The sequence below is a fragment of the Sorex araneus genome, chromosome 7 (assembly GCF_027595985.1).
Source record: "Sorex araneus isolate mSorAra2 chromosome 7, mSorAra2.pri, whole genome shotgun sequence".
NCBI classification, from domain to species: Eukaryota; Metazoa; Chordata; class Mammalia; order Eulipotyphla; family Soricidae; genus Sorex; species Sorex araneus.
The window spans coordinates 13594484-13614057 of NC_073308.1; the positions used below are offsets into that span (position 1 = coordinate 13594484).

At 57.6% G+C, this 19574-nt stretch overlaps 1 protein-coding gene across 5 annotated transcripts in view; it reads left to right on the plus strand.

The window, feature by feature from the left end:
• The first annotated feature begins 8751 nt into the window (after positions 1 to 8751).
• Positions 8752 to 19574, plus strand: part of CPNE5 (copine 5) — an 85091-nt gene continuing 74268 nt past the window's right edge. For 2 of the 5 annotated variants that reach the window (XM_055144498.1, XM_055144499.1), the window contains exon 1: positions 8758 to 9277. In XM_055144498.1, coding sequence (XP_055000473.1) covers positions 9183 to 9277 — 95 coding nt within the window. In that variant the 5' untranslated portion in view covers positions 8758 to 9182. Of the gene's footprint in view, positions 9278 to 19574 lie in introns of all 5 variants that reach the window. The other 3 variants (XM_055144500.1, XM_055144497.1, XM_004613030.2) reach the window with 3 other exon arrangements.

Consider the following 19574-nt stretch of genomic DNA (forward strand, 5'->3'; position numbering starts at 1 on the left):
CAGACTTCTCAGTCCAGCAAAGGCTTGCTAGGAATCAGGTGCAACATCCCGCCAGGTGTTCTGTCCTATTGGATTTGGTGGCAGGAGTACCTGGCCATGCTCAGGGCTTAATTTCTTGTGTTGCCCAAGAGACCATGTGTGGTGCTGGGGATGGAACTCAGGTTTGCTGTGTGCATACTCCCTACCTGCAGTACTCTCTCCAGCTCCTGATTTCTGCACTCTACCTGCTCCCAGGAGATGGGGAGCAGTGGTCTGGAGGTCACTTTGTCCAATACTAAATTAGGGGTGGAGGTGAAGGGATGGTGTTCTGAAGAAGATGCGGTTAGTCAGCCTTAACCGGACCTGTCTCTTAGCTGTAGCTGGAAGCATGCAACAGGCGATAGCAGCCTCCTGGCTCCCACAGCTCAGGCTGAGCTTTAGAGATGATGCCTGTCTCTTTCCATCCCCAACATAGGGCTCTGTAGATAACAGATCAGTGTGTGGACACTAGAATGGGCATGACGGTGTGGCTACAAGTCCCAGAAAAAGCAGGAGAGCTGTGACCAACAGTCATGGCATGTCACTGAAAGGGGCTCAGAACCAGCCCGCCAGTTAGATCCCAGCCTCGCCACTCAGCAGTGCCCTGGAATACCAGTTCTTCACTTACTGAGTCTTATTTCCCCAACTGAAAATATGCTAATGGTCCTAGCCTCTTTGGACTGATGCTAGGAAGATGACTAGAACAGGTCTCGAGAGACCCCCAGCGCAGATGTTCCAGCTATTATAACTGGTGACCCCCTGCATTCTTGAGCAAATATGAGACTGGGGCATCTTGTTCCCAGTGTCCTCTGCAGTAATTGAGAAGCCAAGTGCAGCACCTGGGGACTTGTAAGGCTGGTCCAACGTAGAGGGGTGTTCTTGGTTCTTCTGGCAGATAAGGCCGAATCTGGGCCCATTTGAAACCTCTGTCGGCTAGCATTATAGAAGGTTGTGGACAGTGCTGTGAAGCCTTCGGATGATCCTGGCCTAAGCACTTCTGGTGCTCAGTTTCTGTCATCCAGTGAAGATGAGAACTGGGGGCCTTATTTAGCCCTAGATCCCTTCGGCCGGTCTGCTCTTCTTAGCAAGCTGTTTGGGGGATTTGCCACTAGAGGCCGCCATAAATACAGTTGCGCTCTGTGACATCTTCCAAAGGCAGAGAAGCCTGCAATGCCTTTCGGGGTCTTGCTAAGTGAGGCCTGTCTCCCCGTGGCTGTGGAAAGCCAGAAACAGCTTAGACTGAGGAGCCAGGATGAATATGTCAGCCTGGACCTGGCGGGGCTAGGAAGGAGTCTGGTGGCATGCGCCAACCAGCCTTTCCAAAGCAGTGGAACAGGAAAGAGAAGCTTCCAGACTGGGTAAGACTGGATGAGAAGCTGTGAATTGGGCCTTGCTCTGTGGCCACATCACCAGAAATTCTCTGCAGCTTTGGAGGACGCCCTACCATCAAATTCATTCAATAAACAATTTGGGGGATATTTTCATAGGCTCATAGAATGTCAGCCAGAAGGAAATGTGGAAGGAAGGAAGTTATTGTTGGGGCTAGAGAGAGAGTACAGCAGGTAGGGCACTTGCCTTGCATGTGGCTGACCTTGGGTTCCATCTCTGACACCCCATATGGTCCCCAAGCCCCACTAGAAGTGATTCCTGAGTGAGAGCCAGAGATAAGCCTGAGCACCCACTGCGAGGTGTGCTCCCCGCCCTCAGGGGAAATTGTCCTTGCTCCATGGCCTGTGAAAGCTGCTTTTTGGGGGGAGGAGGGGAGGGAAGGGAGAGGGGTGTTCACACCCAGCTGTGCTCAGGGCTTACTCCTGGCTCTGCACTCAGGGATCACTCCAGGCAGGCTTGGGGGACCATATGGGGTACTGGGGGATCAAACCCAGGTCGGCTATGTGCAAGACAAATGCCCTACCCACTGTCCTATCGTGGAAGTACTGTGGAAGCTTCTTACATGTTTTTCTCTTAATTAAAAAAAAACACGTTGAGGCTGCATTATTGTGCCCAATTCTAGATGTGCAAACTGAGGGCCATGGGCAAAGAGCCGAAAGCCTTATACAGGGGGAATGAAGCCTATGGTAACAGATGTAGGGGATCAGGGCAGGTCAAAGGTGAGGTAGGATTTAGAACTTCTTATCCCAAATTCAGTCCTTTGTGTGCTTGTGGGGTGCTCCAAGCAGTGCTCAGGGGACCCAATGGCCGCTTTCTGTGATACTAGTGAACTGGACCCAGCTGTTAGTTTTTGGGCTTAAGGCTGTGGAAATACTGGACTCTGTGGGCCCGGGACCTGCCAGGATTCCCCCCAGAGGTGCTCAGGGGCCAGGGACAACCCCTTTATTTCCACCTTTGAGTTCTGAGAGAGGAATGAGGTCCACAGGACGTGTTCCACCCAGTGTTCCCGAGCCAGTGTCTGGCCTCTCGGGTTGGGCTCTCCACTCTGGGCACCCCAGCCTTAGTCGTCAGGTCCTTCGAGGCAGGGCTGGAGCTGCCAGCAGTGCCGCAGCAGCGAGAGGAGGAGGGAGGGACCGCAAATGACCTTAATCAGTGTTTATTGGATCCTAACTATATTAGCCTCACCACTCAGCTAGTCTCAGAGAAATCGCTTTTCCCTGTGAGGAGCCGGCCGCAGCTCCACTAAAAGCTGCCAGACCGCATACCTTCGAGTGAGTTCTTGTCCAGCAGGAGCAGGGGAGGAGGGGAGACGGGACTTCTGCTTCCTTATGACATGGTTGGGAAAACGACCACTTCACAGGCAACACTTTGCTGTGAGGGGAACGTCCCCTCTGTGCCCTCTGGACCTGTGAGACGGAGGCTGTGGGACTGCAGGCAGCAGGAGCTCCTACACGCGGCACTTACCTCCTGAACAAGCGGCGTGACGGGGGCCTCCTGGATTAATCCACTTTGTGGTTGGAGCCCGTTGGCCGGGCTTGGGCAGCCCTGAGCTTCAAGCTGGGGGTCGCTCCGCCAGCCCCACTCCTAGGCTGTTTGCTTAGCATCCTCTGCTCCTTCCACGCCTGCGCCCCCAGTTCAACAAGTGTGGGGACTGCTTTCCACCCAGGTCGCTGTTTGGCCGCAGCAACTTCCTTCCCTGAGACTTGACCCGGGACCTTAGAGCTTCATGAGCTTCGCCTGCAACCCCCACCAAAGAATCAGGGACTCAGAGAAGAGCCGAGAGAAACACTGAGGGGTTCAAGGTCACAGCCTGAGTGGGGAGAGGGTGGCGGGGAAGGGCGGCAGCCACTCAGCCACCCAGCCATGCCCTGGCTCCTGATAGCATTATCAGAGAACCGGGTAACACATACTTCCCGTAATCAGGGTAGCATTTCTTAGCTGGGGGCGAGGGAGGCAGGATGTGAAGTGTGTCTGATGAGCTGAGCTGCCAGCGTGCGGCCCAGAGTTAATAAAACGTGAAGCGAACACGGCCGGCAGCTGGAGAGCAGGCGTGTGCCAGGCCGGGGCCTCGGGGACCTCGGCTCCGCACAGGCCGGGCGCATGGCCTTTTGTGCGCGTTTCCATTTTCAGCAGCCAGGCAGGCAAATACAGGCAGCTGGGCATGAACGGAAATTTAGAGCTTGCCCCAAACTGTGGATCACCCTCAGGCTTCCAGGGCCCCCCCCCCCCCCCGAGGCTCAGGGGCTGTGTGACCGTCCGGGCTCTTCTCCCCTCAGCCTGAGGAAGGCACAGGCAGAGAGCCCAGGACAGGCCCTCCCCGCAGCTGGGGCGCGGGCAGAAATGGGAGGGGGGCTCAGGAAGAGCAAACTAGGCCCCCCTGTTGAAATGCCCCCGTTCCAGCCGTACGGGTCTGGACATGCCAGTGAGTTGGCGGGGAACTCAGGACTACAGGGAGGGACAGTTTGCTCATCAGCCTCTGAAACTAATTTGAGGGTAATTCTTCATCTCCCAAGATGCTCAACTCAGAGGAAATAGGTTTCTACAGAGTGGAGCGTTCAGGAGGCCCAAGAGCAGACTGGCTGGCTGGGGGCTAATGAATTCAAATGAAATTAAATCCAGAAAACAAAGGGTGGGGAAACGCCAGTGAGAAGACAGTGCCTTTCAGGAACACCCCTGCAAGAGGAAATGAGGGGAAGCTGGTAGATGGGGAGGTCTGGGCCCCTGGAGGGCAGGAGGGCAGGGCGGGGCAGCCTGGTGGGCTGGCACTGCTGGGTGCAGAGGGGACTGACTGTGCGCTGGCCCTAGCTCTAGCAGACCCACACGGCCCCTGTTCTTTATCTGTCATGAGTCAAGGGGTCACCGGCCTTCAAGGGCTGAGGTGAGAGAAGGATCCAGGAGACTTCCTGGGCCTGAGGTGTTTTGTGAGTGAGGTGAGTTGGATTACCTTTAAAGTTCTCTGTTCACTGGCTGAGATGTACCATAACACAGCAAAGCTAGCTCAATCCGGGGTGAGCTGCCCGTATGTATGGGGGAGGCTGTGATATCTACCCTGCACACAGATGAGCAGAAGCTTCAGCCTTGAGGGGCCCTGTGAGGGGCAGAGCCTGAGCGTGTGCACAGGCCTGGAGTGAGGATTCAAGAAGAGGGCAGCCTGGCATCGGGCAGACACCTCAGACCCACACACTCAGCCTTACCTCCCGGCTGTGCCACTGACCTGTGTGAGCCTGGGTGAGTCAAAGGCTCTTAACCTGCTCAGACAGACTTTGATTTCTGTCTCTGTAAAGTGGGGCCGGAAATGCCCATTAGCCTCCTCCAGTTCTGAGACCCTCAGTCACAATGAGTGCTCCAAGCCGGGGGCAGCTTCTGAGGAGACTGCGGCTCCCACTCTCCTGGTCAGCAAATGGGATGACACCCCCGTGGGTTCACTGAGGGCCAAACCCGCGACAGACGCCTTCTCCCTCCCGAGCTTCTCCCCTGGCAGGAGCTCAGGAAATGAAAGACAGGTAAGAACCCTTCTCTGTGGCGATGGCCATGAGCCCCCAGATCCTCCCAGGAGCTGTTGAGAAGCTCTTGAACAGTCAACCAACCATCCTGGGGCTCCAAGGGTAGAGAAGCGGGTTTGGGGGAAGGCAGAGACTTACTGGGCCTGGCATCCTCCCTGGAGCAGGAGCAGCCCCTGTCAGAAAGGGACCGCTCACACCTCGGTCACTGCACACGCTGCAGGCCCCTGTGTGACTGGCACTGTCGGGGGCTGGGGGTGCAATGCCAGGACAATAAGTCCTTGCCTTTATAAGACTTGTAATATGGGGGGACAGCGGGGAGGGCGCTGCTCTGCACACGGCTAGCCTGGGTTTGATCCCCGGCATTCGTGTGATCCCCTTCTGAGCCTACCAGAAGTGATTCCTGAACCCTGAGCTCTACCAGGTGTGTCCCCCCAAGCCCCCCCCCAAAATTGTAATGGGGTGAGGCGCTGAAGCGACAGTGCAGTGGGGAGGGCGTTTGCCTTGCACACTTCTGACCCAGGTTCAATTCCCAGCATCGAGCCCCCCCAGGAGTAGTGATTTCTGAGTGCAGAGCTAGAAGAAACCCCTGAGCATGATCGGGTGAGTCCCCCTAAAATGGGGGTGGGGCCAGGCTAATGCTGTGAGGAAAGAGAAAGCAACTGGGAATGGGTGAGGAAGTGAGTGGAGGCGCGCTGCCAGGAAACCTGCACAGAGCGGGCACCGGGGCCCTGCGGCGGGGTTGGGGCGGTGTCTAGCTGAGGCATAGCACTTCCAAAGGCCCCAGACGGGTTGAGGACAGCGCTGTGAATTCAGAGAAGTGGGGGACAGAGCCCCGGACCACGTGCTCTAGCAGCCGATGGAGCCCACTGGGGGGTCTCCGACCCGGCCTGCAGAGACAGGCCTCTGGCAGGAGGGCAGATGAGGGCTGCGGCTCCTCCAACAGGAATGGGGGGTGGGGTGGGCTGGCTTTTGCCTCTCCCTCAGCCCCAGCAGGACACAGGAGGGGCACGGCCTCAAAGTGCTCTTCTCAAGGAAAGAGCCGGTGACATTCCTCCCCTTCTTTAGGCTTTGCTGTTGGTTTAAACTAGCTGGTCGCCAGCCAGGCCCCTGCTAGCATTTCTGTGACCATGTCATCAGATTCTGTGTCGCCTCTGCCTCCCATGTCAGGTTCCGGGGCCAAGCCCACGCCTTGCCCAACAGCACGTACCCTGAGCTGGTACTCAGAGGGAAGAGCACCATTTTCTCATTCAAAGGCCCCCAGTCCCCCAGGCCCCCTCCCGTTCCTCTTGCTCTTCTGTGTCCTTTTCCTCCCATCTCTGGCGGCAAAGGGGGCAGATCTGAGAGCAGCTTTGCCGTGCAAGGGCTTGGGGAGGGGGGTGAGCAGGGAGGGCCGCAGCTGTCTCATCTGCAAGTCGCACCAGTCCCTGTGCTTTTCCTCTCCTTATCAATGCTGTGAGTTGCCTCTGGAAATTGCCTGGCCGTCATTAGCACTGTGGATTGGGTCAGATGAGAGCGAGTTTGCAGTCTTGGATGGCAAAGGCAAAACGCTGATGCTGATTATTCCAACTCTTCTGGGCAGGACCCTTTCCGTGCTTCAGGTTCTTAATCAGAGGGGCCGTGTTGACTACTGCGGTGGGCCAGGGCCGTGCTCAGTTCACGTCTGGCAGCCAGGCGCAGGGAACATTTCGGCAGTGACGGCTGGCCTGGGCCAGCTGGTCTAGATGTGACAGGTGATTTTAGCTTCTCGGCTCCATCATATTCCTCAACAGAGAAGTAGCAGCTCCGAGCAGAAGGGTAGGTTGTCTCTGGACTTCGTGACTCATCCGAGTAAGGCCTGGGAGCGTCTTGTCCTGGGTCTGGCTTCCTGGTGGCCGTGTAAGTGCCAGGTGTCCTTCAGGCACCCCTCCTCTGTGCCTCAGTGCAATGCCACATGGAGGCCCTCTGCTCCCTGGCCACCTGCCGCCCTGTGCTCCCACCTCAGCAGGCCCATCAGTCATTGCCAGGCCTGCCGGGAACGCCAGCCAGCCTGTGCGCCGGAGGAGCTGGGGAGGTGGGGCTCAGCACCAAGGCCCCACTAACCTGGTCCTCTTTACTTTGTTCTTTTTTTTTTTTTTTTTCAAATTTTGCTCAAAACTTATCCCTGGCTCTGCACACAGGAATTATTCCTGGTGGTTCTTGGGGGACCATATGGGATGCTGGGGAAGGAACCCAGGTCAGTCACATGCAAGGCAAGTGCCCTACCTGCTGTATAACCATCACTCTGCTTCTTTATTCTGGATCTAGGACTGCCCCTGGGATAGAGATGCAGCAGGGGTGGGAGGAAACACAATGCACAAGTTTAGAACCTTTGTGTGGGGAGGGATTGCTGTTATCCCAAATGCTGTCACACTACAAAGTTCTGTGGTTAAAGTTCCATCTCGCAGTTGACAACCTGCCTGCACCCTGCTGTCACCTCCTCCACAGGGGAGCAAGGCTGTCCAGCCCTGCACAGGGGCCACTCTCAGAGCTGGCTGAGCTTCCGGGCAGGCTTTGGTCTCAACTGCCCATGTTCAAATGTGCACTGCCACTTCCCATCGGGGTACCACCGGCAAGGTCAGCCACTCGGACAGCTTCCTCCCTTCCTTCCTTCCTCCCTCCCTCCCTCCCTCCCTCCCTCCCTCCCTTCCTTCCTTCCTTTTTTTTTTTTTTTTTTTTTGTATTTTGGGTCACATCGGTCTGTGCTCAGGGCTTACTTTACTCTGGCAGGGGCGGGGAACCATGTGTGGCATGCTGGGGATCAAACCCAGGCCAGCTGTGTGCAAGGCAAGCACCCCACCACGGCACTATCTCTCCAGCTTCATACTTGAAAATTTTTTAAATTTATAGTCCTAGTGACTATACCAAAAGTGTCCACTGACCTGGACACTTTCGAATGGTCAGAACAATTATAAAAAAAAAAAACTAACCAAGGTATTTGAGCCTGGGTAGGCTCTTTGGAGACAGAACAGTAGGGCGTGTGGGGAGAGGGCACCCAGGGCTGGGGCACCTGTTTGTGTCTTGAAGACCAAGTTTGAACCTCCGCACCAACGGGCCCTTATGGGGAACAGCATCCCCCCACCTCCCACCCAGGGAGGAGGAGGTGGGGAGGAGGAGGGACCCTGGATGCTGACGAGCTGCAGGCATGAAGCCTCTCAGCGCGGCCGGTTTCCAGGCATCTACAGGTCCTCAGGAAATACTAGTTGCATGCATGGCTACGGTTTGGCGACTGCATCTGGGGGAGAGGGAAGACATGGATATTCCAACACCAGTTTTGCCCGAGTTGTTCTCCACGGACAGAGGCCCGGGGACCCAGACCCAGGAGTAGCCCTCTGACCTGGCCCGGGGAATCCTGGCCGGCGGCCTGGGAGCCGGGAACCCTCAGGACTGTGTTCTTTCATTTATCTTTGACCCTGGCATTCTAGGCACCCACCGACTCAAATAACCTGGGCCGTCAGGCGCGCTGTCCGCGGCCGGGCGGAGAGGCGTGGTTTTCGGAGGGCAGCGGCTAAGGCGCAGAAGTGCCGACTCCATCTCAGCCAGGAGGGGCTGCGGGGAGGGGGCTCGAGCCCGGACTCGGGGTCTGGGGCTCCGCACACGGGATCACGACGGGCCGGGTTGTGGCCGGAGCGAGGGAGCACGCGCACCCACCCCGGCTGGGCCTGGGGACCCTCACCCAGGTCACCCCCGAGTCCGTTTCCGCGCCGGCTCCCCGAGGGGGCGCACCTCGCCAGAGGGTCCCCGCACACGCTTCTGGCCCCCCCGTGGGCGGCCACGGCGGCAGCCCCCGCCCCGGCCCCGCCCCGGCCCCGCCCCGGCCCGCGCGCCCCCTCCGCGGCGCCCACCCCGCGCGCAGCCGCCCGCGCGCTCCGCGGGTTTGATTCTCCCGCAACCGCGCCGGGGCCGGAGCCGGGCCGAGGAGGGGCGCGCCGCGTCCCTGCCTCCGCACCCCGCGTCCAGCCCCGCGCCCCCTCTTCATACCCCGCGTCCCCCTCCGCGCCCCCTCTCCGCGCCCCGCGACCCCTCTCCTCGCCCCCTCTTCGCACCCCGCGCCCCCCTCCGCGCCCCCTCTCCGCGCCCCCCTCCGCGCCCCATCTCCTCCGCGCCCCCTCTCCGCGCCCCGCGCCCCCCTCCGCGCCGCATCTCCTCCGCGCCCCCTCTCCGCATCCCGCGCACCCTTTCCGCGCCCCCTCTCCGCGCCCCGCGCCCCCTCTCCGCGGCCGGCTCCGCTGACTCGGGCCGAGGGCGCGGCGGGCCATGGAGCAGCCCGAGGACATGGCGTCGCTGAGCGAGTTCGACTCCCTGGCGGGCAGCATCCCGGCCACCAAGGTGGAGATCACCGTGTCCTGCAGGTGAGCCGCCCCCCCCTCCCTGCCGGACTCCGCGGGGGTCTCCCCGGGGATCTCCCCTCCCTTCCCGCCTCCCCTGCCAGCACACCCGTTGAGAAGCTTGCCTTCCCCCAAAACCGGGCTGGGGGAGCTGGGAAGTTAAAGCGGCACCATTACAAAAATTCTAGTAAGTTGAGCTCCAAATCTTAAGACAAAAGACAAAAATAAAACACTATGGAATCTGAGAGTCGGAAGGCGGATTTTTTGGCCTCCGCCCCCAAATTCTCTGCCGTGTCACCAAGACTGGGGGCTGTGAGGGTCACTCCTCTGTCTGCCTTCACGTTCTACCTGCATAGACCACCCGGGGCAGCTGGGGGCCAGTTGGAGGAGGGCAGCGTTCTCTGAGCGACGCTGGGGGCTGGCTGCGCCCCTGTTGCTGGGGTCCGGGTGCCTGCGGGTCAGACACAGCCCACCTGTAGGTGGCTGTGCAGAGGACCAGACTGTCCGGAGTCCTGGCTGTGGCCGTGTTCTTCCTCACCCTCGTGGAGAGGACTTCATCCTCTTCAGGGTTCAGATTTGTTTTTTGGTTTGTTTGTTTGGTTTTGGCTTTTTGGATCATGCCTGGCAATGCTCAGCGATGCTCAGGATTTACTCCGGGCTCTGAACGCAGACATTACTCTGACAGCTCGGAGGACCCTATGGGATGTTACATGCAAGGAAAACACCCACCCTGCTGCCTTGTTGCTCTGACCCCCCTCACCCTCCTTCCTGGCCTCCGCTGGTGTTCTGGGAAGATATGGGGAGAACAGGGACCTGGCCAGGATGCGGGAGAGGGAAGGGGCAGGGGCCTGGGGGCGGGGGTTAGGGCTGGTGCCCCTGGCAGCACTGCTCACCCACTCCCATCCACATCTCCGCTGGGAGATTCCGGGCCCCGTTAGCTGCAGGTCTTGCCCTCGGCCCCCACCTGCCCCTGCGCCTGCCTGCGTCTCCCTCGCAGCCTTCAGTCATGCCCCTGTCAGCGTTGTCTCAGGATGATGCCCGTGGGGCCCTTCCCTGGCCCACAGCGGCACTCATCCCTGCAGCCCCAGACCTGCCTTCTCGCTGGCATGACACCTGCTCCAGGGGCTCCACCTGGGTGTGGGGTCCCTTACCTACCGGGACTTGGCCCCTTCACTTTTGTCTGTTTGATTCCGGGTCCTGCTCAGCAGTGCTTGGGGCTGCCTCCTGGCTCTGTGCTCAGGGATCACGCCTCGGGGCCTGCTAGGAATCAAACCAGGGCAAGCACTTTAACCTATACTATGTCTCTAGTCTACATCCTCCTCGTTTAAAAATTATCTTACATTTCCTCTTTGGTGGGTGCCATGCCCAGTGCTCAGGGACTGTGGAGCCAGGGCTGTCCAGCGCTGCGAGCACTGTGGTGAGCCTCTTGGGTGGCCCCACTGACGCTCACGCATCACACCTGTTGCGAAAGAGGGGCAGAGGGCATGTAGTTTGGAGACCTTTGAGACATTCTTTCCTTGACCCTACAGTCCCGGGGTCCTCCAGGGTCACACCTGGCAGTGCTCAGGAGGCCCTGGGCTGTGCCTGGCGATGCTGAGGGCACCTTGGGTTGCTGGAATCGAGCGCGCTCAGGTGCATGCACGCTAGCCCTTGGTCCCTGACAGTTTTTCAGTAGGAGTCTCCCTAGTGGAGACCCCGGGACTTCTCCTGCTGATGCTGTGCCAGCAGGGGCCACTGCTTCAGGGCCCACCCCTGCTACACCTCGTGGGGCAGAAGCTTGAACTCAGCCACAAGCAGGCAAGGCGTTTACGCCATCACCCAAGACCCCAGGGCCCTTTTTTCTGACCCTCACCCAACAATACTCGGGGGGACTCCCAGCTTTGTTCCTGGGGATTGCTTCTGGGGGAACTCAAGGACTGCGCAACCCTCGAACCCTGGCCTCCTGTGTGCAAATCGTGTGCTCCAGCCTTTTGGGAGACACTTTTTGGGGGTATTAGGGTGTGGACGGTGTTCAGGGCTTACTCCTGGCTGTACTTGGGACCGTGTGGTCCCCAGGATTGATCGAGGCTCGACTATGCAGGGCTAGAGTCCTTTTCCCTTTGGGAGGGGGGGGTGCACGCCTGGCATGCTTAGGGCTCACTCCTGACTCTGCACTCAGAGGTCCCTCCAGGTGGGGCTCGGGGACGACATGGGATGGTGGGAATTGAACCCGGATCAGCTGTGTGCAAGGCAGCTGCCCTGCCCACTGTCCTCTCTACCCTGGTACTATCTTCCAGCCCCAGGCCTGGACACTTAAATGGAATCTGTGGTCTAACACTTAGGGAAAATTTTAGCCTGAGTTTCCCCTGTTTGCCATGCACATTCCTTCAGAAACCTTATTCACCAGGTCATTTCCAGGTGGGAAAGAGAGGCACGGAGTGTGACTGCAAGCAGAGCTGGACACCCAGGGTGGGGCAGGTCAGGGAGAGTGGCCCAGGGCAGGGCTGGACACAGGGCAAGGGCTTGGCCCCTCCTGTTTGCTCTGGAAGTGGAGGTGTCCACAGGACTCAGACTTCTTGCTCTGGAGTTGCCTGGAGCTGCATCTGAGAATTGGGGAGCACGGTTCTGGGGGCGCCCCTGTCCATTTCCTTCAGGCCTGAGAAGGTCTGACCAGGGGCCTGCATCTGCTGTCCAGACTGCCAGAAGCAGGGGTGTCACTCAAGAAAGGGGGGAAGAGAGAGGGTCACTGGGAACAGAGGGGAGGCAAGGAAACAACCAGCGTGGCTTCAGCTTGTAAATCTGTCTCTGCCCCCTCCATGTTCTAGAACAGGAAGAGAGGGAAGGAGGAGTAGAGGCGGAGAGAGAGTGGCTTAGAACAGAATGTCTCTCTCAGCAGACTCTTCATCTCCTGGTCATCAGTTAGTGAAAACAAGGGGAAGGCACTGACCTTGCATGCCGCTGACCCTGGTTCGATCCCCGCCACCATGTGGTTCGTGGAGCCCCACCTGAGCACAGAACCAAGAGTAAGCCCTGAGCACTGTCGGGTGTGCCTCCTGCTCCGGAAATCAAATCAGTAATAAAATTATTCTCCCTCTACCCCATACCCCATGTCAGAGCTCGCCAGACCCCAGGAGGGCAGGCCCTGGGGTGTCCTGTCTGAGCATGTATGTGGCACATGTCAGTGGCCGGGAAGTGGGCAGGAGTTGGTGGGTGCAAGAGCCCTGTCAAGACAATGTTTCATGGAGCTGGAAGCTAGCGTGGGGAGTGTCGCCTTCATGCCGTGCTCTTGGGAAGGTCCCTGCACCCGTGTTCCCACAACCTCTGTTATAGGCTTTGTTTTGTCCTACCTACAGGGCTGGTGTTTGGGACCCCTGTGGCTCCATCTACTGTCCACTTCCAAAATCTTTATGACTTTGGAAATTCGGGGATGGGGGGTTTCTTGCCACAAATCCCAGCCCGCCTGCCCCTGTGATCTTGAATGAGCTGCTTATCCTTTCCTAGTTTCTGCACCTCTGAAGGAAGCACTTATCTTAGGAGGATACGTTGGCATAGTCATTTATATTGTTTATATTGTTTATGGTTTGCTAGTTGATAAAATAAAAAAGATCTATCTTTAGCCAAGGGTCCTAGGGCTTGGGCAACTCCTGAGACCAGATCCATTTAGAGACTCTTTGAACGTGCCCCAGCATTATTGAGCTATAGTGGACAGAGCACTGTCTGTTGGGAGCACTGTGTGTGTTCAGTCTTAGGATTACTTTGGGAGCGAGTAGGTTTGTGGAGCTGGAGGCCAACAGATGCCGCTGAGCGTGTGAATCCTAGACTTTCTCTTCCTTGCACGGTTGGTTCAAGAGCTTCCCTGACTGTCAGACTTCCTGCTGTCTCAGTCAAGTTCCCCATGCCACAAGGCCCCACTAGTCAGGTCTCTTTGCTGGGGTGTAGGGAGCCGGTCCAGTGCACGGGATGTGGCTCAGTGTTGGAACACATGCTTTTAAAGGTGAGGCCCCAGGGTTAGCACCCAGCACAATACGAACGAAAAGCGCTTTTCAGAACAATAGTACAGTGGGTGGGTGTTTGCCTGCGCAAACCTGACCTGGGTTTGATTCCCAGCATCCCATACGGTTCCCCAAGCTAGAAGTGATCCCTGAGCAAAAGCCTGGAGTAAGCTCTGAGCACAGTTGGGTGTAAAAGAAAAAGAAAAGGGGTGGGCCAGAGCAATAGTACAGCGGGTAGGGCGCTTGCCTTGTGCAGAGTGGACCTGGGTCCCATCCACAGTACCCATGTGGTCCCTGAGCCTACCAGGAGTGATTTTTGAGAGCAAAGCCAGGAGTGAGGGCTGAGCACCTCTGCATGTAGCTCAAAAACAAAAACGAAACAAAGAAGCAAATTGGGAGGAGGTGGTCTGGAGAGATTGTACAGGAACTGAGGTGCTTGTCTTGTACACAGCCAACCCCCGCTGAAATCCAAGGCATGACATCTGGTCCCCAGAGCACCACCAAGAGTGATCCTCGAGCACAGAGCCAGGAGTAAGTCCTGAGCACCACCAACTATGAGAGAGAGACAGAGATAGAGAGACAGAGAGAGACAGAGAGAGAGGGAGAGTAGGGGAGAGAGAGAGAGAGAGGGAGAGAGAGACAGACAGAAAGAGAGACAGAGAGACACAGAGAGAGATAGAGAGAGGAGAGAGAGACAGAGACAAAGAGACAGAGACAGAGAGGGAGAGAGAGAGTGGGAGAGAGGGAGAGAGAGACAGAAAGAGAGACACAGAGAGAGACAGAGAGAGGGAGAGAGAGACAGAGACAGAGAGAGACAAAGAGTCAGAGACATAGAGAGACAGAAACACAGAGAGACAGAGAGAGAGGGAGAGGGAGAGAGGGAGGGAGAGAGAGAGGAAGGGAGAGAGGGAGGGAGGGAAGGAGAGGGAGAAAGGGAGGGAGAGACAGAGGGAGGGAGGGAGAGGGGAGGGAGAGAGGGACAGAGGGAGGGAGAGAGGGAGGGAGACGGGAGGGTGGGGGAGGGAGGAGGGAGAGGGAGGGGAGAGGAGGAGAGGAAGGAAGGGGGAGAGGGAGGGAGAGGAAGGGAGAGGGAGGAAGGGAGAGGGGGAGAGGGAAGGAGGGAGGAGGGAGAGGAGAGGAAGGGAGAGAGGGGGAGGGAGGGAGGGGGAGGGGAGGGAGAGAGGGAGAGAGGGGGGCAATAGGAACGGAGGTTCAGCCCTGGATGCCCAGCGCTGATGGAGAGAGGCCGGGAAGCAGCAGCGGGCTCACGGAGTGCGTCCCACAACGGGCATGTGGCCCTTGAATGAGCTGTGTTCTGTGTTCTGTCAGCCCTGGGGCTGAGCCCAGTCCTCACACAGAGAGTCCACGTGCTCTACCTCTGAGCCACGTCCCCAGCCTTGCGCTGTTATCATTGAAATAGTCATTTAATTCCAACTAAGATTATTATATTGGGCTTGAGCGATAGTATGGCAGATAGACCTTTTGCCTAGCACACGGCGATCCAGGTTCGATCCTTGGCATCCCATATGGCCCCTGGAGCACTGCCAGGAGGCATCCCTAAGTCTAGAGTCAGCAGTAAGTTCAAAGGACTGCTAGGTATGGCCCAAAAACCAAAAACAAATACAAGCAAAGAAGATTATTATATTTGTCTTTGGATGTTGTTTAAAGCAGCCTCTCTCAATTAGGGTCCAGGATCCCGCTGAGTCACCAAAAGGTCACAGGTGAAAAATCATGTAAATGGGGGCCCAGGGCAGAAGAGGCTGAAGGGCCAAGTGGCAGCATAGGAGGGGCCCAGGCCAGGCCAGGGACAGGTGATAAGGGGGACCTCATTAGAAAGAAGTTGAGAAACTGGTTTAAAACAAACCCAGGGTCAGGGAGATGGTTGAGGGGCTACAACACTTGCCTTGCATGTGGCACCACAGGAGGCCGTCTGAGCCCTCCAGGAGTGAGTCTGAGCATTGCTAGATGTGACCCAAAACCCAAATAAGTAAATAAAACTCCCACGTCCTGCTTCACCATTTCCCGCTTTGGCTGCACATGAAGGTGGCGAAGAGGTTGGGTCGTTCTCAACTGCCATCACGGGCATGGCCCGTGCTGGTTGGGGTGACCCAGGCTGGTTGGGACAGGCCCCAGCCACGTGGCCTGTCCCAGCGTGCCAGCACTGTCCTCTCCATGGCAGAAGGTAGCCTGGACTATGGCAGGATCCGGGGATGCCTCAGTGTTCCGCCCCCACAGACTCTCTTCCTGGTGGGGGGCTCTGGGCCACTCTGGCAGTGCTCAGGGGCTCCCCCCAGCTCTGTGCTCAGGGAACCATGTGCTGCCAGGATCAAAGGAGGGTCAGGCCAATCAAGGAAAGGGCCTCCAGCCGCAAGCTCTCCAGCCGCTGGCCTGCCTGTTGGTTTGAAAGCTCGCCACCATCCTCTGAGGTCCAGATTCCTGTTTCCCGTTTGCTCACTGGGAAACAGAGGGGGACAACCTGCCCACTCCGCCACTTTGGAGAAGGGGCATCCAAATCCCCAGGCTTCCACGTCGGGAGGGTTCTTGAGATTGGGGTTTTCGTGGGGTTGGCAGTGGGGCCTGGGCACTGGCCATGGAGCGGGGTGCCCACGAGGTGATGCTTTGTCTCCAGGTACGGAAAGGGCCTTCTGTGCTCAGGGCTGCCTCTGGCTCTGAAAGGCCACACTGGAGAAAGAAGTAGGGGGCAGAGGCCAGAGAGAGCAAGGGGTGCAGCCAGCGTGCTCGTGGCCTGCCTGCCTGCCTGCCTTTTTTGTGATGGTGGCAGGGGGTGGGTGGGGGTGCAATGCTCAGGGCTTACTCCTGGCTCAGCACTCAGGAATCACTTCTGGCAGTGCTTGGGGGACAGTAAGGGATGCCAGGGATCAACCCAGCATAGGCTGCAGGCAAAGTAAGCACCTTACCTGCTGTACAATTGCTCTGGTCCCTACCTCCTTCCCTCAGTCCTTCCCTCCCTCAGTCCCTCTCTCCTTCCCTCCCTCCCTCCCTCCTTCCCTTCCTCCCTCCCTCCCTCCCTCCCTCCCTCCGTCCCTCCCTCCCTCCCACTCTTTTTTTCTTTCTTCCTTCCTTCCTTCCTTCCTTCCTTCCTTCCTTCCTTCCTTCCTTCCTTCCTTCCTTCCTTCCTTCCTTCCTTCCTTCCTTCCTTCCTTCCTCTCTTCCTTTCTCCCTCCCTCTCTCCCTTTATCCCTCCCTCCCTGTCTCCCTCTCTCCCTTCCTCTCTCTCCCTCCTCCCTCCCTCCCACTGGCTGTCTCAGGGATCACTCCTGTCACTATGTTTGGGAATCTCTCCTGGTGGTGCTTTGGGGACCATATGTGGTGCCAGGGATCAAACTACATCTTCTCCCTCCCTCCTCACAGTTCTTGAGATCCCAGGCTGTTGCTGGAAATGGCCTAGGAGTGGGGAGACAGGGTAGAAAGGAGTCAGGGGGTAATGATGAAAAGCTTTGGGCTACAAAGGCGTCGGGTTCAGTCAAGATTTTTTGACTATAGGTAACAGAAAATATGATAATGGCTAGAACCAGAATTATGTTTCTTTTTCTCAGTTCACAATAAGTCTGGAGATAGTTTATCTCAGTGCTGGTTTATCAGCTCACTCTGCCACCAAGGACTCATCTATTTCTTTCTGCCCTTATGCGAATAATAGATCTCATTGTTACAAAGTGGCTGCCTCTGTTCCAGATATTACAACTGTATCCAAAGACAGGAAGTATGACATAGGGCCAAAGGCTTCTCTGAGAAATTCTTTGTGTGTGTGTGGCGGGGACAGGAAGGGGGGACTCCCTAGCAGTGCTCAGGTTGCCTAGAGGCCACTCCTGGAGATACTCATCCAATAGGAAGGTGATTTGGGGCTGAGCCCAGGTGAGCCCATCTGCAGGTGAGGGTCCTATGGAAAGGGGCTCCCAAGAGAGAGATGACCGAATGCAAAAGCCCAGGGACAGAGAGGACAGAGGCTCTGAAAACTTTTGCAAAGCTTCAGGGAGGAGAGTGTGGCAGAATGGCCTGGGACCAGCCACCAAGGCAAGATGAGCCCACTGTGGCCTCGTGGCCAATGGCAAGGAGCCTTGATTTCTTATTCCAGCGGCCACCAGAAAGGAGGGGTTAGCTGGTACTAATGGGATCTGACTGACCTTCAAAACCAATTTATCTGCTTGCAGTGAAGAGCATGGACTGGTGGGGGATGGGGAAGGCAGGAGCTGAAGGAGCCAGAGCGATGGTGTTGGTGGCCTGCAGGAAGAGGGGCCGCCTCGGATCGGGTTTCTAAATGGAAACCTTTAGGAGGGGTTGTGGGGAGGCCTGGCTAGAGCTTGCTTCTGTGTTAAAGCATCCCATGCCTCAGGTCTGGGATGGCCCCCACCCCCCACCCAGGTGAGGAAACTGAGGTTAAGTAGGTGGTCTGGGGCCCCAGGCTCAAAGTAGCCAAGCAGAGACCCCAGGATCCAGCCCCAATGCATCTGGGGCCGCAGTTCCCACTTTCTGTCCCGCCCACAGCGGGGAAGGGACACTCGCTACAGTGATTAATTGTAACAGAGAATGCAGAAAGCTTCAGGAAGGAAGCTTAGACCCGCCGCGTGCAAACTGCTGTCTGCTGGTGAGGCGGTCTGGCCGGGAGACAGCATGGTACAGGCGCGCGGGCGGGTGCGGGCCAGGCTGCAAAGGGGAGACGGGCCCTTGCCAGGGCTGCTCTGGTTGCTCGTGCCTGTCGGGGTAGGGAGCATGCAGCAGCTGTGGGGGCAGCCCTGGGGAGGCTGGGAGAGCGGGGAGAGAACTGCAGAAATGGAGGAGCACAGATGTGAGGGGGAGGACCGCTGGAGCTTCGGGTTTATAAATGCAGTGTTCCCTGGAGCACCTCTGGATGAAGTGTCAGAATTCCTTCTCAATGTGCCCAGTGGCCAGCTGGGTGGCCCTGAGAACACTTCTGGCCACAGGCACTCTGCCCTTAGAGTGGGGCCATCTTCCCACTGTGTTAATCAGGCTGTGCCTTATGTTACCCTCCCCCACCCTCTTAGCTAGCTTGGGGAATGGTGGTGAGGGGTGGCCGGACATTGGGATATTGAGCTGTCCATAGACAAATGCGGTGTTGTTCTTGGTTCCCTCAGGTCTTGGGGTCTCTGTGGGTCCCCTGGGGATTTCTGTGTCTCCCTGCTGTTGGCTCCCCCTCAAGCTGCCCAGACAGACTGACTAGGGGACGCTGGGCAGGGGGGCACGGCGCCCATAGAAGGCCCTCCTGTTGTTTCCCCCTCCCCCTCCCCGGCCACAAGTGAGCTGCAGAGCAGGGCACTGCACCCCAACCTTCTCGGGTGACATGCACCGCTCTGGGTCATAGGTGTGGACAAGATTACTTCTCAGAAAACCCCAAGGAGGGAGGGGTTGTCTTTGCCCCGCTTTGCTGGTGGGAACACTGGGCCTCGGGAGGTTCTGTGAGGCCACAAACTCGTGGGGGCAGCGCTGGCTTTTGGACCCAGGATGCAACTCTGAGCTGGTGCCCTGACACCCCACCAGAGGTGTTAAGAAGATAAAGCATCTGTTCTTAACCTTTTAGCACTCCAGCTCCTGGGGAAGCCGAAGAGATAGTACAGCCAGTATGGTGGTTGTCTTGCATCTGGCGACGTGGGTTTGATCCCCTGCATGCCGTGGTCCCGTCCCGAGTCCACCAGGAATGATCCCAGAGCACAAAGCCAGGAGTGACACCCCTGCAACAAAGGCGCACAGCTGCAGCCATAAGCCATGCTTTATGGGTTTTGGGGATCTGAGGACTCTCGTTAAGAAACTGGGTCTGGGGCCAGGGGCTCAAGCAGTAGGCAGGCAGAGCCCTGCGTTTGACCCTTACACCATCTGCCCCCCCTCCCCCCCCAAGCACAGCTGGGTGTGTCCCTGGGGAAAGCTGAGGTCATGAGGTGTTTCCTTCCCTGCTGGAGCTGAGCCCTTGCTCAACAGTCCCAGGCACATTGAGAGCTGTGGTGAGCGACAACCCTGCACCTCAGCTCAAAGGCTAATTGTCACCCCTCAGACTGGGGCTCCGAGGGTGGGGTTGTGTCCCTCAGATGGGGCTTCCCGAGGACAGGACTGTGTCCCCTCGGACTGGGGCTCCCTGAGGATAGGGCTGTGTCCCCTCAGACTAAGGCTTTTAAGGACTGAACTGTGTCCCCTCAGACTGGGGTTCCCTGAGGACAGGGCTGTGTCCCTCAGACTGGGGCCCCCTGAGGGCAGGACTTTCCCCCCTAAGACTAGGGATCCCTGAGGACAGGGCTGTGTCTCCTCAGATTGGGGCTCCCTGGGGACAGGATATGTCCCCTCCTCTCCTTTGTCACCTGCCAGTAGCTCTCCTTTCAGCCTTT